The 22,712-nt window shown below is 46.5% G+C and overlaps 1 protein-coding gene across 1 annotated transcript; it reads left to right on the top strand.

Moving 5' to 3' along the window:
* The first annotated feature begins 791 nt into the window (after positions 1-791).
* LOC104306796 (aquaporin-7-like) lies at positions 792-18,969 on the top strand. Its single transcript, XM_054177805.1, has 7 exons — positions 792-820; positions 4,774-4,903; positions 8,289-8,415; positions 13,200-13,337; positions 15,693-15,811; positions 17,084-17,301; positions 18,598-18,969. Exons 1-7 carry the CDS (start codon positions 792-794, stop codon positions 18,755-18,757), a joined length of 921 nt encoding a protein of 306 aa, XP_054033780.1. The 3' UTR covers positions 18,758-18,969.
* Positions 18,970-22,712: the final 3,743 nt, after the last annotated feature.

Genomic DNA, 22,712 nt, shown 5'->3' with positions numbered 1-22,712 from the left:
CTTTGCTACGTATAGAAATATTCTCATTCTCTCTGGTAAACCAGAGGAAGGCAGAAGAAGAGAGCAGACCAACATAGGTGGGTACGTCTCCTGCCAGAGCTGCCCAGGTGCCCTCCATGCTCTTACCCAACAATGGGGTCAGCAGTATCCTAGGTGACCCCTTCTTGGACAGCCCTGCTCTCCTGTTAGTGACAGCAAACCCATGCAGTTCCCCTCCTGCTGACACTACTACCTCCTGGATTACCTCTGGCTATGAGAGCTTTAGCAGTCTGGGGCAGGGAGGCACTATGGACCTGAGAAATAAAGCAGAGGACTATTGACCAGGGCAGGAGTTTAGTGCTGCACTACCACAACACTCCTTTGATGCCTTCAAATCCTACCCAGCACGGTAAGAGCTAGCATGGTTTTACAGAAAAGGAGCATGTACAGGTGATGCACCTTTAGCCATCTTCAGGGCAAAGGGTGATGACGTGCAGGGTAGGATGAAAGGCCATAGAGGCTGGTATCCTGGGGAGGAAGAGACAGGTAACAGTTTGTAGAACAAAACTGTTGGCTAAGGAGACAAATAACTGGGACCTCTGTGACCTGCTCAGTGTCTACCATCCATAAATGAGAGGAGGTCAGCCATGAGCATTAAATGAAAGGCCACAGGGTGTGGGTGCTCTAGGGTGTGTCAAGCAGGGTCTGTTCTGGACCGCTAAGGTCATACCAGTCCTGTACTAGTCACTCATACCTGGTCTTGTTTTCTAAAGGGGCCTGAACATGTCTATGCACTATATTCATTTGGTATGATGGAGGAGCAAGTTGTCCTCAACCCACAGTGAGGTGCTCCTCTGTTGTGCTGTCTGCTTTCACTCCTTGGCCTCAGGGGGGAAGTTAGAGCTTCAACAACAGGGCTGAGGCTAATTCAGTGGTGACATTTCCGCTGTTGGTTAGCACAATCAAGAGACAAATGATTTCCTGGGTGCAGGGAAACATGTGCATTGTTAAACTGAGACAGAGAAGTTATTCCTTGCAGAAGAATAACTGCCCTGGAGTTCCTGGGTGCTCATCCTTCTCAGGGCTACTTTAACAGACCCAGAGAGGTTGCTTCTTGGGCTCTTCAATACTGTGGGCATTAACACTTAGCAGAGTTAGTAGGCAGTGACTGTACCAACGTTTTCCTCTCCGCACCGAGGACTTAGGAAATAAAATGTGTCCCCCAGGGATCAGTGCTGGGCCCCATCCTCTTTAACGTCTTCATTGATGATCTGGATGAGGGGGTTGAGTCAGTCATCAGCAAGTTTGCAGATGACACCAAGTTAGGAGCAGATGTTGGTCAGTTAGAGGGTAGAAAGGCTCTGCAGAGGGACCTCGACTGACTGGACAGATGGGCAGAGTCCAATGGCATGGCATTTAACAAGTCCGAGTGCCAGGTGCTGCACTTTGGGCACGGCAACCCCATGCAGAGCTACAGGCTGGGGTCAGAGTGGCTGGAGAGCTCCCAAACAGAGAGGGACCTGGGGGTGCTGATTGACACCTGCCTGAACATGAGCCAGCAGTGTGCCCAGGTGGCCAAGAGGTCCAATGGCATCCTGGCCTGCATTAGGAATAGTGTGGCCAGCAGGAGCAGGGAGGTCATTGTGCCCCTGGACTCTGCATTGGTTAGGCCACACCTTGAGTACTGTGTCCAGTTCTGGGCCCCTCAGTTTAAGAAGGACATTGAAACACTTGAACGTGTCCAGAGAAGGGCAACAAGGCTGGGGAGAGGCCTTGAGTACAAGCCCTATGAGGAGAGGCTGACTGAGCTGGGATTGTTTAGCCTGGAGAAGAGGAGGCTCAGTGGTGACCTCATTGCCCTCTACAACTACCTGAAAGGTGGTTGTAGCCAGGAAGGGGTTGGTCGCTTCTCCCAGGCAACCAGCACCAGAACAAGGGGACACAGTCTCAAGCTGTGCCAGGGGAGGTTTAGACTCGAGGTGAGGAAAAAGTTCTTCACTGAGTGAGTTGTTCGTCATTGGAATGTGCTGCCCAGGGAGGTGGTGGAGTCACCGTCCCTGGAGGTGTTCAAGGGGGGATTGGACGTGGCACTTGGTGCCATGGTCTAGTTGTGAGGTCTGTGGAGACAGGTTGGACTTGATGATCCTTGGGGTCTCTTCCAACCTTAGTTATACTGTGATACTGTGTGATACTGGAGTGAAAAACATGACAAAATCATAGGGTCGGTGTTGAGTGAAATTTCAACCTGTGAGCAACTCAAAGTAACCATCAGGAGGTGGTGCAGACTGAAATGTGATCAGCTAATGCTTTTCTAAAAAAGCTTATAGAAAAACTTTATGGGATACCGCTTCTAAGAAATAAGTTGAATTATGAGTGCAATGGTTGAGTGCTGGCACATGAACAAATGGCTTTGAGAATTTGGCTGAAAAGTAGAAGAAAGTCTCTAATCACCACAGCAGCAAGTTCTGACAACAGGCTTCCAGCAGGAGGAGCATCTGTCTCTAAACTAGAGACTGGACAGGTTGTAACAGGGAACATGTGGTGTGGCTTCTTATGTTAGTAGGGGACTGTATTTGGTGACTCCAAATGCAGGCAAGAGAAACCATGTTAAGTACAAATGGGTCATGCTGGGCAGCTGGCACATCCTTGCACTCCAGCCCTTGGCTGACTCACAGCATCGTCTGTACTTACTCAAGATCCCTATATCTGGATTCATGGAGGAGGGGCAGTCCAGCTCACCTGGCTTAACAATAACTCCATGTGTGCAAGCTGGAGGGTGCAGACACAAGGGAAACTGCCAGCATCCAGCATGACTCATAGGTCTGATCTTGGATGCTTATTTTAGGTGGAGACGAACTCCCCTTCAGAGCTGCCTGTTTTTATCTGCTGATTATAAGGTGGAGGGTAACTGCCTGTTTTTATCTGCTGATTATAAGGTGGAGTGTAACAGCACTTTGTGTTTGTATACTGTCAGAACAGAGGTGCTCTGTCCCACAGGACCTAAGGAAAGGTATTTGTTTCTGTTCTTACACTCCGTGAACATTGACAGATCTCTTTAATGTCTAAAAATGCTTAGAGGAAATCTAAAACTGAAGGGTTCTCACATATTCAGCAGCCAATAGAGGAACCTGTCTGAACAGTTCTAAGGGAATAATTAATGTCTCAGTGCCATCTTGTGGAATGACCTGTGTAAAAGGACAAACAGTGGCAAAAGACACATCAAGTGATGTGTGATGCCGCCCCAGAAGCATGCTAGAGTTTCAGAGAATTTGGTGGTAATTTGGTGGTGCTGCAGATATTATTACCAAACCAAAGACTTCTAATACAAACTGAGATTGCCTCTTTTCCCTGAAAAGACTGAAAATCCATGATCTTCCCAGAAAGACCTATCCAATTTTTCATCCCAAATTAGAGATGCCTATAGCTAATGCTTGAATGCAGGAGACAAAACAGATCTGGAAGTAGAAAAATGATGTTGTAGGTCCAGTTGTGGGGGATACTGGCTCACTCATGCCTCATCTATCTCAGAACAGGTGTGAGAACTCCAACACATGCTGATGTCAGGACCTTAGCTTCACTTGTCATCTGGAAATTCCCATGTGCAGAAGAAACTTGAGGCTGCTGTCACCATCCTGACCTGGTGCTGAGGTGACCACAAAAAATTTGTTGGCCACTTTTACTGCACCACAGCACACAGACTTAGAGGACAAAACCCCCTTCCTACCTAGAAATATGCTGTATGGAATGCCATTTGTTATCAAGGTTCCAGTCAGTCATGATTAGATAGTTCTTAATATCTTACATTACTACATATTTATCCAGGCATTCACTGAGGTCAGTAGTTAACCTGTTGCTGGAAGGGGGTGGAGAGGAGGATCAGCTCATCCAGGTTCTTCTGTACAGCCACCTGTGACAGTTTAGGGTCCTGTGGGTGAAGGAAAAGCTCATGAGCTTTTGCAACACAGTAGTGCAGAGGGAGGCAACCTCAGGGGCAGTTATTAGCGGAACCCTGTATCCCCACATGGGGCGGCTGCTGGTACCTCTCCAGAGCTGCACACTCTATCCACTCCAGATCTGCAGTGAGAAGCTGCAGCAGGTTGAGAGGAAGGCAAGGGAAACCAGTGAAGAACCACACAAGGTGCACAGGAAAAGGCCTTGAGGGAGTTGATGTACTTTGGTGATTAATCAATGTATTAAAACCTTTTCACAGTGGAGAAGTAAGAGCACCTGGTGAAACAGGACATAAGCAGAGGGAATCAGGAGATGGAATGAAAAGCATAACAGGCTGAGGGCTCCACTCTGGCAGCCAGAGATTGAAGGTCTCTAGGGACCATTGCCAAGACTGATCTCTCCTTGCCCCACATGAGAGGACATACTAGAGTGGTGGCAGGGAGGATTGGTACTAGTGTGATGCGAGCTGCAGGACATGTCTGCATTTAGCACCAAACCATCAGCCATTGCATTACAATGGAGAGCAGAACCAAATATCCTGTTCAGTTCCTGTGGAGAAGGCTACAGAGAAGCACACACTGCTCAGAAAATGGACTGCTTCTTGGCAGAGGCACAACATTTGTGATGCCCTGGTTGCAGAAATAGTACATCCTTATCATACAGTTTTAGAAGGATGGCATGTGTGTGGGGTAAGACATTGAAGCTAGCTGGTAGTTTATTGGCTCGTTCATCGTTAACTGAATGAAGGTGTCTGGGGGTGAAGGGAGTGTGCCAAGTTTCAAAGGGCAGCTTAGCTCAGCACAATGAATTGTGCTCTTACAGCAGGAGTTCCTGTGACTGCAGGCTGGAGCCAGAGAGGAAAAGGCTGGAGCCAGAGAGCAAAATGCTGGAGAAGATTAAGAAGGCACTCACAATTCGTAATGGTACCTTCAGAGAGCTGCTGGCAGAAGCACTGGGGATGTTCATCCTCATGGTAAGGAGGAGATGGGCCCAGATGTGTGGGTCTCTGTGTGTGTATATTTGTGCAGTGTGGGTGAGAGGGTAAGCATTTGCAGCAGCATTCTGTAAGGTCAGTGACTTCCTACCACATCCTCAGGGCTACTCAGCAGCTGGTTGCTAATGCTCACATCTCTGCTATGGTGGGGCAGCAGCTTCCTGACATGTAGACTATTTGTTGAAAACTTTATGGATTTTCTCTGGGTGGGTTTAAGTTCTTCAACAATTATGCAAAGGTATCAAAACCTTTTCACATTGGAGAAGTAAAAGCACCTGATAACCAGGGAGATAAGGAGGGGGAATCAGGAGATGGAGGGGCAATCAGGACAGTGAAAGCTCTACTCTGGAGTGGGTGCCCACTGGGAGAAGGTGAAGCAGGTGCTGTTTCAGTTCTCTTCAAGGAGTAAAATGAGGAATAATCTGGACATGAAATAAAAAAGCAGTGCCAGGTCAGATGGGGCAATGCAGTGCTTGTGCCAACCCACTGAAACGTCCCATGCAGTGAATTAAGGCTTTTCTTCCTGCTGTGCCAGAGATGATGGTGTAGTTGAAGGTTCTCCACAAGTCCTGGAGCAGACCCTGACTCTTGTACCTCTGGCAGCCTCTGTGAAATGAGAACCATTCACAGAATGGAAAGCATTTGTCTTTCTCTTGGAGACTGCCATGATAATGAACACCTGTGAAACTCTCCAGAGCCACAGTACCCATTAGGAAATGTAATTATTGGGTGTAAGTCATGCCAGGATTTCACTTCTGGTTTTCTTATTCTGGCAAATGAACTGTGCTTATCCATATCATTCAGAAACTACCCCCTTACTTGAGGGATCTGTTTCAAGCAGAAACAGTGGAGTGGTTTTGAGCTCTCAGGCTGCTTTGAAGATGTGTAGGGGGAGAGTGGGGAAAACTTTGCAGTCGGAATTGGTCCCTGGTGAGGGTGAGTTGTGCACTCAGACACAAGCGTTTATGTGTTGGACCAACACAGAAAAACTACAAACCCCCCCTGAAAAGTACCAGTAGCTATCTGTGCCAGCTGAGCTGGCACCTCAGCTAGCACCTCAGCTGAGACACTTTGGACTGGACAGAAGCTGGCATGGAAGGGTTGAGGATAACCCAAATAACTTGTACTTTAAAATGTACACAGGAGAAAAACAAGATTTGTGTAAGCACAAGGACCTTTTAATTTAGTTTTCTGTACAGATAAAAGCACTTATTTTCAAGAGCATATATAGATACTTTATACTATAACATCTGTACTTTTACAGAGCAACAACTGCATATGCAATGGATGCTTGCTTTTTATCACATTATTGCACATCCAGTTCACTCTTACTGCACAAGTAATTTTACATGCATTGGAAATTAGGATACAGACATCTGTGATTCCTAAGCAGGAGCAGAGCAAGCCTTTTTGTTTTTTTTTGTTCGTGGTGGGTGTTTCCAGGTGACAAAGAACAAGTTCAGGGGTGTCCTGCCTCAGTTTACTTGAGATGCAGCATGATGCAGAATTTCCCTGCATTTTGAAAGTCCAAGGCAAAATTTGTAGTCTGTAGCTCACATTGGCTTACATGGAGAATAAAGCAGTAGGAGGAATACTGCACAAGGATCTCTGTCAAGGGCTGGCAATAAACAGCATCCAGTATCCAAATGCAGCATCCATCCTCCAAACTTAGCATTCACCATCCAAATGCAGCATTCAGCATACAACCCTTCAGCAGTCCCCTGGTCCTCAGTGTAGCCAGGAATGTACTGGATGCATCCCTAGGGTGCCTGGATGGCTGTTATTTGGATGATAGTGCTCAGCCCTAGGCATCTTTCTTTATTGGCCAGGCAATTCCCTAGGAGGGAACCAGGCAGCAGGACAAAACAGGGGAAGGAGTAGAGAGGTAGGAAAAAAAGAGTGTTTGGAGACTTTAAGAATAGTGAAGGAGACCATAGGTTCAGATCAGGGCTGAAAAACTGGTTCTGTGGTCTGTCCCACGTTCGTTTCAGTTTTCTGGTGTTCAGCCTCAGCAGTGTCTCCTGCCCTGCACTCCTCTCCCTGCGCTTATGTGCTGTCTTACAAAACCTGTGCCTTATGCATTTGGCTTCTCTTGGGTGTAGCATAGGAAAAGTCAACAAAGAGTAGGCAGAGTTTTTGTAAGGGCTTTGAGGATGGTGCAGGACAACCCAAAACCTATTGGTTTGTTGTTGTTTTTTTTTTTTACTTTTGCTGAGAAATGTGGCTGTACCTCCATGCAGAGCACAGAGTGTGGTCTGTGTAGATGAGAGAGGAAAGAGCAGGGCACTTTGGTGATATCTAAAAAGGGAGACAGAGAGCAGATGCATGAGATAAAATTTGGATCCAGTTGTAGCAGCTTGCAAAGATCACAGTTAAACTAGACTGCCAGAGCAGAAGTTTAGACACTAGAGAAGAAGCTGACTTTCTCAGAGGGTCATGACATCCTGGATAAACATTGGTGTAGCCCAAGGAAAAGGATTCACTCTCCAAGCCCTACATGGTTGGCAAGGCAGAGACCTCAGAAGAAGCTTTGCCATTTCAGTGTAAGAACTGTGCAAAAACTATTGTTTCCATTTTCTGAGAATATTAAAAAAGTGAAACAGAATTTGCTTCCAGGCCACAGCAATTTGTTGAATATGTCTTTTCCTTCTGGTGAGTATTTACTTTTCTCTTGAATTGTTTACCAGTTTCCCCTTTAACCACTAAAAAATACATTAAAAAGCTAAACCATTATTTTCTTAATTGTTTTTTTCACCAGAGTAAGTAACTACAATTAGAGTCAGATACAACAAATAGCTGTGCAGTGCACAAAGTAGGTTTCTAGATAAATTAGGTTTTTGCACACCAGGAAAAGAAAGACAATGAGAGTACATCCACCCTCCTTCCATCAATCTTCGGTGCTGTCTCTGGGAGGTTTGTGGTGACACTCCTCTGTGCTCTTGTGCCTGGTTTAAGGCACAGATGTCCTTAACATGACAGTGTAAATGATCCCTCTTGAGTCCTGGATCTCAGTGTGGGTGTTTGGGGTTTGTCTCCCTGTATCCAACCATGACTAGAGTGCCTGGTTTGGTGTGATGGGTACCATTGAGAAGTAACACAGTACCACTTCAGTTTTTGTAGAAGGTAGTCATTCTTTTGTCCTTTCTTCATCTCCTGACCATAAGCATCATAGAGACTTCCTGTCTTTGGGAGTTTATCAACACACCTGATCTAGTGGAAAGTGTACCTGCCCATGGCAGGGGGGTTGGAGGTGTCTTCCAACCCTGATAATTCTGTGATTAGTATTGTAAGAAAAGTAGCAAAGAAGCTCAGTCCACCACAGCAATAACACTACTTTTAACACTTCTCTTTTTCTGTGCACTAGGTCTTTGGCTTGTCTTCTGTGGCACAAGTGGTATTAGGAAGAGGAGAGTTTGGACAACATCTGAGCATCAATTTGGGATTTGGCATTGGTGTTACCTTGGGCATGCATGCAGCTGGAGGAATCTCTGGTGAGTGGGACACTTGAGCATGGGACAGTTCTATGTCCCATAAAGCCCACATGAACTGGGGAAAGCAGGAGTGAGCTGCTACTGGAGCTGAAGATGGTATGGCAAAGTGAGACAATGTCCTTACCAGAAAAAAGAGACAGTCTTAGGGTCCCCAAGAAACAATTGCAGAGCAGCTCTGGTGATCATAAGTAGGATCATCCTTGTGATCCAATTATCAGAAAGTAGGTCTGCATCAAGCCAAGGAGTCACAATGGTGCAGCAGTGTTAGGAGAAGCAGGGGACGAGGTGAGCATTGCATATCTACAGTAAGATAACCCTGAATACATGTTCTAAACTGAGACAGAGTCAAGTAGGACAGAGAGAGTAGCAGAGGCTCAGCCATCCTCTCCAACTGTCATCATCAGGGCCCAGTTTCAGCAGTGTCCTCATTAAGCACTTGGGATATGCCATCATGGCCCAAGAAGACAAGGAGCTCTGAAAACATGCTGCCAGTATGATCTATGGAGAAGTAAATAATTTATTGCAATGGGGAACTTACTGCTGATGTTGCAGCTAGGAATGGTATACAAATTCTTTCCTTGTCATCCACACCCCTGGGCATCCATCCCACATGAACTCAGGAGTTGGTATATCAGGGCTACAGGATTAATGCCAGGGAATTAATGTGCTTTGTGCAACTTCTGCATTCATTTACACCATAAGAAGAGATCAAGGACTCTAGTGAGCAGGAAATTAAAGCAAGTAATTGCTCTTACGATGTTGGAGAAGAGGTATGTCCAAGGCTGAGGCTGGCTTGTAATGGAGAATTTTCCCATGAGCAGTCAGCTGTTGGTCTCCTTGTCCTTTTAGACTGGGTGGAGACATTCTAGGGAAAGTGGGAGGAGGAAAGTAGGTCTTTGCAGTCCCAGGTGACATTTGAGATGGAGCTGACCTCCTGAGGGATGGAAAGGTGAAGAGAGTCTCAGCTCAGCCAGCAATGGTCTGATTCTGAAGCTGGCTGCATTGGCATTGTAATTTGGATCAATTTTTGTCACAAGATGCTTCCTGTGATCTCTGAAATAGCTGATCACACCTGCAAAAGATCAGAGGATCAAAGAAAAAGGAACCTTTCTCTATTTCAGTTGTGGTTATGGGACTGTAGTAGGCAGTACGTGCACTTTCACTTTCACTCTGTCCTGCACTTTGATGAGATGACATGTGTTGACATTTCACTCCATTCTGAGTCTGGAGTAGGAAATGTCCACTGAAACCGGAATATTTATTGACCCCCAAAGTTTACACCTCCTAGGCAGGAAAAGCAAATTATTTCCTTCAGACTCATGGGAAATGGAGAACAAATGTGATTTGCACTGCGGACACAAACCTGGATCTAATTATTTTTTGTAATGTGGTGGGTTGAAATCCACCCCCCCACCCCCCCAACATTAACTTTGCCAGACCAGCTCAGTTGGAAGCAAATGAAGCTGTATTTACAAGCAAAACTACACTCTACAATGGAATGTGATGAATATGTACAAAATATACAGTATTTACAATATTTACAGATATTTACAATTAGTAAACAACACGAGAATCCCCTGGTCAAAGACCAGGAGAGCTGTCTCTCTGCCCTTCACCCCCTGTCCAAAAGGGAGAAAAGAGCAGAGAAAAATAAGTAGCTGTCAGACTTAACCAAAACAATGCAGCTAAGGTCAAGCAGAAGCAGATTAGTCTCCCTTCAGAGCATGAAGTGAGCAGAGAGGAGATCAGAAGAAGGAAGATTGTTTTGGTACAGCCAATCTTATAGCAGATATTTCTCCAATGAAATAGTTTAGAATTATCTTTGGTTTTCCTTTTTACACCCAATGGTGATTTGTTTACATTGTTCTACTTTTCTGCTCAAAATCTGTAACAAAATTTTGAAGGCATAGCCCCAAACCACCACAACCCAGCCCTTCTAAACAATTCCATTGGCTGCTAATTTTATCCATCTAATCTAAAACAATATCTACACTAATGAGTAAATATGGTTCATAGTCCATCCTGTCTGTCTCAGATGTAGATGTTTCAAAAGTTCAAAAATAGGAAAAATAGGAAACAGTTTGTCTCTTTGCAGATGAAACAAAAGGAACAGGGACTCTCAGATGACTTGGGACTCTCAGGGTTCTGAGGGTTCTTGCACCATAGATTCCTCATGGATTCTTCTTTTGGGCATGATGTTGTATCTGTACAACGCTCTGCATTGAAACTCTCTCAGCCAACGTTAGATTTCTTTGTGGAATACACTGAATTTCACCATTCTCTTGCATTACCCAGTAAGTGTGACCAGGACCATCAGCAGAAACCACCCCTCAGATAGGTTTAGCTTCTCATGAAGGAGGAAATACCCAAACAGTTTTGCCTAACAGATTATTTTCTCTAACAATAGGAACTCTAACACCTTCTACCTTTCGTAGCAAATGTGCAGATCCAGCTCAATTCACTGAACCTCTACTATTCACCAGCCAGGCTGCTTGTGCTAGATGTTTCTCCCAGTTTTTCAAAGATCCACCCCCCATGGCTTTGAGAGTGGTCTTCAGCAAACCATTGTAGTGTTCAATCTTCCCTGCAGGTGGTGCATAGTAGGGGATGTGGAATATCCGCTCAGTGCTGGGCTCTTTGGCCCATTTTTCACAAGATTGTTTTTGAAATGAGTTCTGCTGTCTGACTCAATTCTCTCTGGAGTCGCATGTCTGCACAGGATTTGTCTTTCCAGCCCAAGAATGGTGTTACATGCAGTTCCATGAGGAACTGGATAAGTTTCTAGCATCCAATGCTCGCCTCTACCATAGTAAGAACATATTGCTTACCAGAATGAGAACAAAGTAGAGTGATGTAGTCAATCTGCCAAGCTTCACCATACTTGTACTTGGACCATTGGTCACCATACCACAAGGGCTTGATTCTCTTTGCCTGCTTAATAGCAGCACAAATGTCACAGTCATGGATGACTTGCATGATAGCATCCATGGAAATGTCAATGGCTCTGTCATGAGCCCACTGGTAGGTTGTATCTGCCTTTCTCCAAAAGCACCATGGTACTAACCAGCCTCCTCTGTAGAAAGTGCCCCTTCAAAACAGGGAAGCATAGTATGAAAGCCATATACTATGACTATATTATGTAATGAAATGCAGTCCAAGATTACAAAATCTACAAGGGAAGGGCAAGGTCTGGTCCATACTAGCATGAACAATCATGGTCTAGACAGGATTTACCATTCTGGTAACCCCTACTCCATGCAGGGATGTCTAAGAACTAGTCTGAGGCCCTGCTAACAAGCCCTGTGCAGGAGCTGCTTTCCAAACATGAAGATATGGGCACTGGTGGTTGATTTTGCCGTTTGTTTCCCTGGCATCTTACACTGTGCCTGATGGATGAATTAAGAACCCACAGCTCTTATCAGCTGGGATGCTCAGCTCTGCCAGGATGAGGTCCTTCTTGTCTTGTCTATCAGATGATTTCAGAAGGCTTTGTAGTTGTTTGTGACATGATTTGTCTCACTTACATGTAGCCATATAAATCTTGAGTGATGAGTCTAAAATCTAGCCTCCTTTTAAGGTGAATAGAGAGAAGTGCACAGAGAGGGAAACCCGTGCAGTACCATGACAGGTGTCTCTGGCAGGTGAGATAAAATTCTCTGAGAGCATTTTAAGAAGACTAAAACTCAATCAGCTGCCTAGGGAAAATGGATCAGTTTTGAGCCTGTGTGGGAGAGAGACCTTGCCTTTAGAGAGTCTTGATCTCAATCACAGAATCACAGAATCAGCCAGGTTGGAAAAGACCTCAGAGGTCGTTAAGTTCAGTCTATTACTGAATACCCAACACTTCATCACAATGAAACCATGGCTCCAAGTGTCACATCCAATCCTTCTATGAACACTTTCAGGGACAGTGACTCTACCACCTCCCTGGGCAGCATATTCCAATGGCAAATTACTCTTTCTGTGAAGAACTTTCTCCTCACCTCAAGCCTAAACCTCCCCTGGCACAGCTTGAGACTGTGTCCTCTTGTTCTGGTGCTGGTCGCTAGAGAGAAGAGCTCAACCCCTTCCTGGCCACAACCACCCTTCAGGTAGTTGTAGAGAGCAATGAGGTCTCCCCTGAGCCTCCTCTTCTCCAGGCTAAAAAACCCCCAGCTCTCTCAACCTCTCCTCATAGGGTTTGTGCTCCAGACCTCTCCTCAGCCTTGTTGCCCTTCTCTGGACATGTTCCAGCAACTCAACATCTTTCCTAAACTGAGGGGCCCAGAACTGGACACAGGACTCAAGGTGTGGCCTAACCAGTGATGAGTCCAGGGGCAGAATGACCTCCCTGCTCCTGCTGGCCACACTGTTCCTGATACAGGCCAGGATGCCACTGGCCTTCTTGGCCACCTGGGCACACTGCAGGATCATGTTCAGCCAGCTGTCAAACAGTACCCCCAGGTCCCTTTCTGCCTGGCTGTTCTCCAGCCCCTCTGTCCTCAGCCTGTAGCAATGCATGGGGCTGTTGTGGCCAAAGTGCAGAACCTAGCATTTGGACTTGTTAAATGCCATCATGTTGGACTCCACCCATCTGTCCAGCCTGTCAAGGTCCCTCTGCAGAGCTTCTCTACCCTCCCACAGATTGACACCTGCTCCCAGCTTGGTGTCATCTGCAAATTTACTAATGGTGGAATCTTATCTCATCATCCAGATCACACTGATCCCTGGAGCAAGATTTGGGTGGATACTGTGGGGTGTGTGCATCAGGGCTGAAGCCACTTTCTTTTGCTGTGCTTTTGCAGGAGCTCATCTGAATGCTGCCGTCACCCTTACACACTGCCTTTTAGGAAACCTACCCTGGAGAAAGCTCCCAGCTTATCTGACTGGCCAGTTCCTGGGCTCCTTTATGGCAGCAGCCACTGTCTTTGGACTTTACTATGGTATGGTTGTATCTTTTATCACAGAAATTGCTGTGGGCACCATTTGAGTCTTGGTTTGTCAAAAATGGTTTTTTTACTCTGCTATTATGGTTTACATCAGAACAAAACAGGTCAAAACAAAAGAATGGGCTACCTTGTCTATTTTCTCAACACAGAAGTGAGGGAAAAGTAACACACAAAAATTTGGGGTTGAGACACAAAAAAAGTGAGATAAGAATTGAGCTTACTGAGCAAAATCAGAAAAACAGTACAAAATGCATACTCTGGCCTATTTGCAGAAGAAAACATGGCATAAATCAACAGCCAGCAGAAGCAAGCAAACCAAAAGCCCAAGCCAGGAAATGACTCCCCAAGCCCTCTTTGTCCCACCACCATTCCAGCAGAAATTACCAACACCTGGAACACAGAAGCAGCAACTGGAACAGGAAGCCTCCCACACTGCAATCTGAACTTCAAGCCACATAATACTTTGCTCCAGATAGTACTTCCATTTTTGAAGCTGGCATGACTGCAACATGGTATGAATAACAGCAGCAGGTTCAATTCAATCCATGACAAGTACATACTGTGATGTCTGGTGAGGAGGGTAATTTCCTGGCTTGTGGGACAGACCTGCATAGCACAAGGCCAGAACAGGGCCTAGATATCTGTGCTGGAGAGCACAGCTTCTTCTGCTCATGGCATTCCCACTGCAAAACCCTTTTCTTTACTCAGGGTCAGTAGCTGCATTTGTCAGCATTTCTTTTCCAGGAGCTATAAGAGCTTAACTACCATATGCTGGCTACAGCTGGAGCTCTCTGGGACTCTGCTGCTCTGTGGAAAACAGGATTGCAGATGCTCCCCCTGAAGAGTGAGTGAGGAACTAGTAACAATGGACAAGGACAAGGCTAAAATTCTCAAAAGCAATTTTGCCTCAGTCTTCGCTGGCAACCCCTCTCCTCATGGCTCTCATGTTGATGGACCACAAGATGGAGAACAGGGGAGACAAAGTCCCTGCCACTGTAAGTGAAGACAAAGTGAGTGATTGACTGAGGAATCTGAAGATATACAAGTCCATGGGACCTGATGAAATGCATCCCAGAGTCCTGAAGGAATTGGCTGAGGTAGTTGCCAAGCCACCCTCCATGGTATTTGAAAAGTGCTGGCAGTCAGGTGAGGTCCCTGGGGACTGGAAGAATGGAAACATCAAACCCATTTTTAAAAAGGGTAGAAAGGAGGACCCTAGGAACTACTGACCTGTCAGCCTCACCTCTGCCTGGGAAGATCATGGAACAGATCCTCCTAGATGCCATGTTAATGCACATGGAGGACAGGGAGATGATTCAAGACAGCCAGCATGGCTTTGGTAGGGGCAAATCCTACCTGACTATAACCTTGCAGCTTTCTATGCTAAAGTGACTGTGTCAGTGGATAAGGGACAACCTATGGATGTGATCTACCTGGACTTCTGCAAGGCCTTTGGCACAGTCCCCCACAACATCCTACTCACCAAGCAGGAGAGATAGGGATTTGATGGGTGGACTGTTCAGTGGATAAGGAATTGGCTGGATAGTTGCATCCAGAGGGTGGTGCTCAATGGCTTGAAGAGATGGAGTGCAGTGACAGGAGGTGTCCCTCAGGGGTCCATACTGGGACCTGTGCTGTTTAATGTTTTTATGAACGATATACACAGTGGGATCAACTGCACCATTATAGTATCATAATATCAGTCAGGGTTGGAAGGGACCACGAGGATCATCTAGTTCCAACCCCCCTGCAATGGGCAGGGACACCCCACAGTAGATCAGGCTGGCCAGAGCCTCATCCAGCCTGGGCTTAAACACCTCCAGGGATGGGGCCTCAACCACCTCTCTGGACAACCCATTCCAGGGATTCACCACTCTCATGGTGAAGAACTTCCTCCTCACATCCAGCCTGAATCTCCCCACCTCCAGCTTCATTCCATTCCCCCTAGTCCTATTACTACCTGATATCCTGACTGTACCATTAGCAAGTTTGCAGATGACAACAATCTGAGTGGTGCTGTCAATATACCAAAAAGGATGAGATGTCATCCAAAGGGACCTAGACAAGCTGGAGAGATGGGCCCAGGTGAACCTCATGAAGTTCCACAAAAGCAAGTGCAGAGTTCTGCACCTGGGCCAGAACCATCCTCTCAATCAATGCAAGCTGGGGGATGAGGTGATAGAAAGTAGCCCTGTGGAAAAGGACTTGGGGTTGCTGATGGGTGAGAAGCTGGACATGAGTAGACAGTGTGCTCTTCTTGGTGTCTATGCTGAATGTAATGGGTGGACTTGCTTTCATGTCATGTGGGATGAATTCTGTGCTAACTCTTATAATTCCCATTCCTCCTAGATGCTCTGTATGATTACACCAAGGGTAACTTTACAGTGACTGGACCAAATGCCACAGCATCGATCTTCTCCACTTACCCCGCTCCCTATGTATCCATGCTGGGGGGCTTCTTCACAGAGGTCAGTGAGGACTGTTGTGGTATGTTAGAGAAAGTGGGTAGCAGGAAACAGGTATTACTGTAGGTCTGGTACAGGAGACTCATGCTACTATGTGTGCAGACACAATCACAACCTCTACTCCAAGGAGCCCCCCAGCCAGGTGCCTGAAAGGTAGGCATCTTGTTGGATGACCAAGCCTAAAAGGTAACAGTGCAGGCTGCTTTGCAGCTTGGTCCAAGTGTCCTCCAAATCCTTCCCTGTACACAGGCCAAGCAATGGGATGTGAGAAGCACATCAAGGACCATCTCCTTTGGGCATTTCTCTGAACTGTTCTGGCTGCTGGCTGTTTCTTACCAGTAGAGAGGTTCTAGGACTGTCTTCACATCACACAGCCTGCCTGGATTCAACCCCCTAAGGTCTGAACAGTCCAATTTAGACTGCATACAACATAATGTCCAGGTGTCCAGAAACAGGAAGGAGATGCTTCAGGGGTCATGGAGCACTGGGACACTGGTGAAGGAAGATTCACTTCCAATCAAAATCTGAGGAAAGCTACGCTTTTATCTCTGAGCTGACAAAATTCTTGTCTGGGCATGATGCAGCATATGATGACAGCTGGAGAGCCTATGGGTGGGGACCTGGGCAGTCAGCCTCCTATGGAACATGCAGCGTCCATGCTGCACAATAAAGCACACAGCAGTGGCAATGCATTGACAAGAGCTGAAGAGTTTCTGTTGTTTTGCAGTGCAGGGCTCTCTAGCTGCATTTCCTGAAGCAGAAAGAGACATCACCTGTATTCAAACCAGCATTCCTGATGTCCTGGGCACTGCAAATTTATGAATGCCAGCTATGTACTGTCACAGTTTCCCAGATAAGAATTTGGTATCTGCTTTTAGTCCTGAAAGGATTAATGCCACAGGTTATATAAACATTAGTGCCTCTAGAGAGAACCAGATTTGTTGTTTTAGCAGTTTACTATGTCTCTGCCTCTGAGATGAAATGTACTTCAAAAAACCAATGCACCTAACTTGGAAAATGGAGGGAGCAGACAATGCTAAGAAGTTTGTATTAGTCATAGAACATTTTTGGTGATGAGGTAGAGATGTTTTTGCTGGAAAATGAGTCAAGAATTTTCTTCAGCTTAACTGTGATGAGGGAATAACATCATGGTCCTCTCAGAGCTGATCAGACCTGCTCTTGCATTCTGGAAAGTCTCTTCCTCTCTGTTGAGCAGGATCTTTCTGCATTCCTCATTCTCTCTCCTGACCTGTTCTCTGTTTTCTGCTCCTGCAGTTTACAGCAACAGTGATGCTGCTTCTGGGAATTCTGGTAATCCATGATGAGAGAAACAATGAAGCACTGAAAGGCACTCAGGCCCTGCTCACGGGTATCCTGGTCCTGGGTGTTGGACTGGGGATGGGGATGAACACGGGCTATGCCATAAACCCCTCCCGGGACCTGCCCCCCAGAATCTTCACAGCAATGGCTGGCTGGGGCATGGATGTTTTCACGTGAGTGGCACTTTGCTTTCACACTGCTCAGCTTACAAGGAGAGGAGGTAAACCCAAGACAAAATAGTCATAAAGCCTTTATGTTTGGACCAAATAATGGTATCGCTGCCAAGTGCATTCTCCATTCTCAGAGCACAAAGGTTGTGCATAGAGGAGTCTCACACATTATGTACACAAAATTTAGGGTACACTAATTCTCCAGCATGGGATTCATCCTGACATTCAGATATCTGAGTTGGCTACCTGTTAGCTGGAGATTTAGCTGGTTATTAGAGTGACTGGAGAGCCACAGAGTGAATCAGCTCACATGAAAGCAGATATTTGCAGCTGGATTGCTGAACAACTCTCCTGAATTTAGAAGTCTGCATCTATAGATGAAAACTTACCTTCTGGGCATTAGCAGCGTTTCCTGCCCTGCCTCCTACTCTGGTCTGCTCTCATGAGACCCCACCTGGAGTATTGTGTCCAGTTATGGAGTTCCCAACAAGAAAGAAATGTAACTGTTAAGAGTGGGTCCAGATAAGAGCAATGAAGACAAGACTGTAAGACTTGGGATTGTTCAGCTTGGAGAAGTTTCCAGAAGGACCTTATAGTGGCCTTCCAGTATTTGAATAGTTGGAGAGGGACATTTTACCAAGGCATGTAGCAATAAGATGAGGGCTTTAAATTGGAAGAAGATAGATTTACATTAAACACCATGAAGAAATTCCTCACCCTGAGGGTGGTAACAGATTGGAACAGGTTGCCCAGAGAAGTTGTGGAGCTTCCAACTCTGTAAGTGTTCAAAACCAGGCTGGATGGGGCCTTGATTAACCTGCTCTTGTAGGTGACCCATAGCAGGCAGTTGGAACTAGATGATCTTTAAGATCTCTTCCAACCCAAACCATTCTATAATTCTATGATTTTAATTAAATTTCCAGAAAATATATTTGAGACCTTGGTAGAGGAAATACAGATGATATTCTAAAAAGGGAGGGAAAAGGTGTGTATCTGTCTTACTGTGACACTGACCAAGATCACATAAACTATTTTACAGGAGAACAAAACACCTGCCTACAGAGCCACTTTACCAGGCCAGTGGGGAAAATGACCCTCCCTCCAGCAATTACACTGCTGGATGGAAAATTTGTCTAAGTGACTTGTATAGAGTGCAGTACATGAAGTGTGACTAGACTCCTCTGTTCACACAGATCACCTGTGTCCCAGCTGTCTCAGCTCACTTCACCCTGAGCCATGTGCCAGCATGGCAGCAGTTCAGTCTGGCTCACACGCTGCCTCTTCTGTGTTTCATTTCAGGGCTGGACATCACTGGTGGTGGATTCCAGTCACTGCTCCAGTTCTGGGAAGTCTTGCTGGTGTTTTAATCCACAAACTCTTCATTGATTTTCACAACCAGCCTGTCCTGGAAAGTGGAAATGAGAAAGGACAACCAGAGGTGCAGACTTCTACCCTGTAACAGCTGCATTCTCCAAGGTCCCATGTGGGCCAGCCAAAGGGTAAACAAGTGGATAAGGGGACATGCAATGGTGCTGCTGGCACACACTGTTACTTCACCCTACAGGTGGAGAAATGAGGAGCTAGTTCTCAATAAAGCTACTTTGTTTCACCAGACAAACTAGGTCTCTGAGAAGTTGGGTAGGCCTGGGCAGGGCTAGACCTTTTTGTGATCTGAAGTAATTATTCAACCTCCTTGTGTAAAAATCTACCAAAAACCAGAGATGACATTCTGGATAGAAGCAAAGCAGAACTGCAAGACATAGAAACTAAAATACAGGACGCAATGGTAGCAGCAACAACTTAATTAAAGACATTTTGATCTGGAATATTCTTCATTAAGAGGTCGATACTAGACTAGGCTTGCTTCCATTTGCTAATCTGCCATCCTAACAGACCTAGTTTGGCAGAGCACAGAAAAGAGCAAAGACGGTCTGACAGTCTGAATCTGGTGGGGCTTCTGGGTTATGCAGGTTTTTTTGAACCCCATGTGTTACTCACAGGTTAGACTTTAACTACTACCATTTGGAAAGATTCTGACAACTTCTGTGGCAGCATCCCCAAACACCCCCCAAGAAAACCCCTTTTCTCCACTCTGAATGCATGCAAACTGTGGGAAAAGGCTGCCCTGCTCCAGCAGGAATTCTGTCACCTCCATTTGAATGAGGGAGTGGGCCTGCAACAGCCTTACAAGTTGGAGGTATCATTGGATTCAAACAGTATCAGAAGGTGCTTGCTCCCAGGGAGGCATCAACATTCTTAACTTTTCTAGGAAGTGCTTAAGTAAGTTGTCAAGCACATGACTGCAGTCCCAGGGCCGGGTACCATGAACACACAACAGAGGGAACTCCAAGAATAGGAAGTGACACAACAACTTTACTGCATGGAATTCCACAAAAAAGGCAGGTACTGGCATTAATGACCATCCACATCTCACTATTTAAAGGATGTATTACTGAAGCATGAGGTGGTGGTAGGTACTGGTATCTCTGCTTCGTCCTTAGAGCTGACTTCTTGTTAGGGCTGCTGCAGCTGATTATCACCTGTCAGAGATGCAGCATCTTAAGAGGGATGAAGAACATTAGAGAATCTTCTCTCATTTGGGGTTGGTAGAGGGCAGCTGCCAGTCAAAGCAGCAGTTGCACTTGAGGTGGGCTCAGGGCAGTGCTGGGAGCCAGCAAAGCATGGCAGAGCTGGAGCTGATGGCTGCATGGATTTCGAATGGTGAGCACTGGACAGAAGTGGAACAGCTGCCACATAGTTGAGCCTTTTGGACTATCTGAAATAATCTGTAAACTTCAGTGTAGCTCAAGATGGGATTAGCTAAAAGGCACCATAACCCCTCTGTCCTCAGTGAGAGTTTTTGTACTGCATTAAAGAAAAGAAAAACCACAAAGAATGCAGCCTGCAGCCTTCTCTTACCAGACATTCTTGTGCACATGCTCCCAAAAGTACCTTCAAATATGCAATCATTCTGGAGGAAAATATTGAAATCTTTATTAAAATACTATTGAACACTTACAGGGTGGCTTTGTCTTTTTGAAGGCCACAGAAATACTTGTGAAAGCCTCACAACATCCCTGTGAGGTAGGTTCGTCTTATGTAATTATGTGATTTTTTAATAAATTAAATTTGATGCTGTTTAAATAACCAGTGCCTATTTGAAGTTAGTGACTCTGATTTTCCAGATTAGGCACCAAATGTGTAGGTTGCTTCCATGTGTTTTCAGTACATGTAGAAAGACACTGGGAATGGTTGGATGGAACTGAAAACCAACAGGTTAAAGTGCAATTCTAACCTGAAAACTTATAGTACAGAAAACAGCATCAGGGGCTTCCAAGGCTGTAGGATCTTGGTGATCCTCAGCCAGATCCCTCCCAATTGAAACCTGACAAAAGCCATTTGAACAGCCAACTTCTCAAATGAATGTGTGACGAACCAAGGGGTCCTCCTGGCTTACAGGACACTTAACGCCACTGACTGACCTGCCCTGGCTCAGCAGTTCCCACAGGAGGAGAAAGTAGAGGCAACAGGAATCTCACAGCTTCTGGCTGCCTTCAAGGTTATTGGAAAGGATATCACATAAAGGTCACTACCTAAAAAGTTACATCACAAAGGCCAAGAACTGGTCTGGGCTGAGCAAGTGACCAGGCCGCTGCGAGACATAGAGGGCCCAGACCCCTCCATAGCATGAATCATAGAGCCAAAATTGGAAGGAGTACAAGGAAGTGCAAAGGTTGATTACTTGTGAAGCAAAAGGTATTTCTTTGTGCAGTGAGTTTCATCTGCTCCCATAGCATGCAGTGCAGGTTTCTTTCAAAGGAGATGACAGAAATAAATATATTAATAGCAAGAGGAAGGGCAGGGACAACCTCCACTCCTTGGTGGACATGGAGGGAAATGTTGTATCACAGGATGAGGAAAAGGCAGAGGTACTTAACACCTTCTTTACCTCAATTTCTACTAGCGGGAAAGAACGTCTACCAGACAGCTGGCCTGCAGAGCTGGCAGAAGGAGCCAGGGAGCTGCATAGTTTCCCTGTGTTCCATGAGCAAGTGATAGGAGCTCTCCTCAGCAGCTTAGACCCCCACAAGTCCATGGGACCAGATGGGATCCATCCTAGGGTGCTGAGAGAGCTGGCAGATGAGCTGGCCAAGCCACTCTCCATGATTTTTCATCAGTCCTGGCTCACTGGAGAGATCCCAGATGACTGGAAGCTGGCCAACGTGGTACCCATCCACAAGAAGGGCCGGTTGGATGAGCCAGGGAATTACAGGCCTGTCAGCCTGACCTCCGTACCAGGAAAGATTATGGAACAGGTCATCCTGAGGGCAATCACACAGCACTTAGAGGATGGCCAAGGGATCAGGCCCAGCCAGCATGGGTTTAGGAAGGGCAGGTCCTGCCTGACCAACCTGATCTCCTTCTGTGATCAGGTGACCCGCCTGGTGGATGTGGGGAGGCCTGTGGATGTAGTCTACCTGGACCTCAGCAAGGCCTTTGACACCGTTCCCCATAGCAAACTCCTGGCCAAGCTGTCAGCCCATGGCTTGGATGGGAGCACACTGCGATGGGTTAGGAACTGGCTGGAGGGCCGAGCCCAGAGAGTGGTGGTGAATGGTGCCACATCCAGCTGGCAGCCAGTCACTAGTGGTGTGCCCCAGGGATCAGTACTGGGCCCCATGCTAACATCTTTATTGATGATCTGGATGAGGACACTGAGTCCATCATCAGTAAATTTGCTGACGACACCAAGCTGGGGGCAGGAGTTGATCTGCTGGAGGGACCTCGACAGGCTGGGCAGATGGGCAGAGTCCAACACCATGAGATTGAACACATCCAAGTGCCGGGTTCTGCACATTGGCCACAACAACCCCATGCAGAGCTACAGGCTGGGGTCAGAGTGGCTGGAGAGCAGTCAGGCTGAGAGGGACCTGGGGGTGCTGGTTGACAGTAGACTGAACATGAGCCTGCAGTGTGCCCAGGCAGCTAAGAGGGCCAATGGCATCCTGGCCTGCATCAGGAACAGTGTGGCCAGCAGGAGCAGGGAGGTCATTCTGCCCCTGTACACTGCACTGGTTAGGCCACACCTTGAGTACTGTGTCCAGTTCTGGACCCCTCAGTTTAGGAAGGATGTTGACTTGCTGGAACGGGTCCAGAGAAGAGCAACAAAGTTGGTGAGGGGTTTGGAACATAAGCCCTACAAGGAGAGGCTGAGGGAGCTGGGGTTGCTTAGCTTGGAGAAGAGGAGACTCAGGGGTGACCTTATTACTCTCTACAACTACCTGAAGGGAGGTTGTAGACAGACGGATGTTTGTCTCTTCTCCCAGGCAGCCAGTACCAGAACAAGAGGACACAGTCTCAGGCTGCGCCAGGGGAGATTCAGGCTAGATGTTAGGAAAAAGTTCTATACAGAG

This window comes from Dryobates pubescens, chromosome Z, assembly GCF_014839835.1.
Source record: "Dryobates pubescens isolate bDryPub1 chromosome Z, bDryPub1.pri, whole genome shotgun sequence".
Classification (NCBI taxonomy): domain Eukaryota; kingdom Metazoa; phylum Chordata; class Aves; order Piciformes; family Picidae; genus Dryobates; species Dryobates pubescens.
Note: the sequence above shows the minus strand (reverse complement) of the source record. Positions and strands in the feature narration are given on the sequence as shown.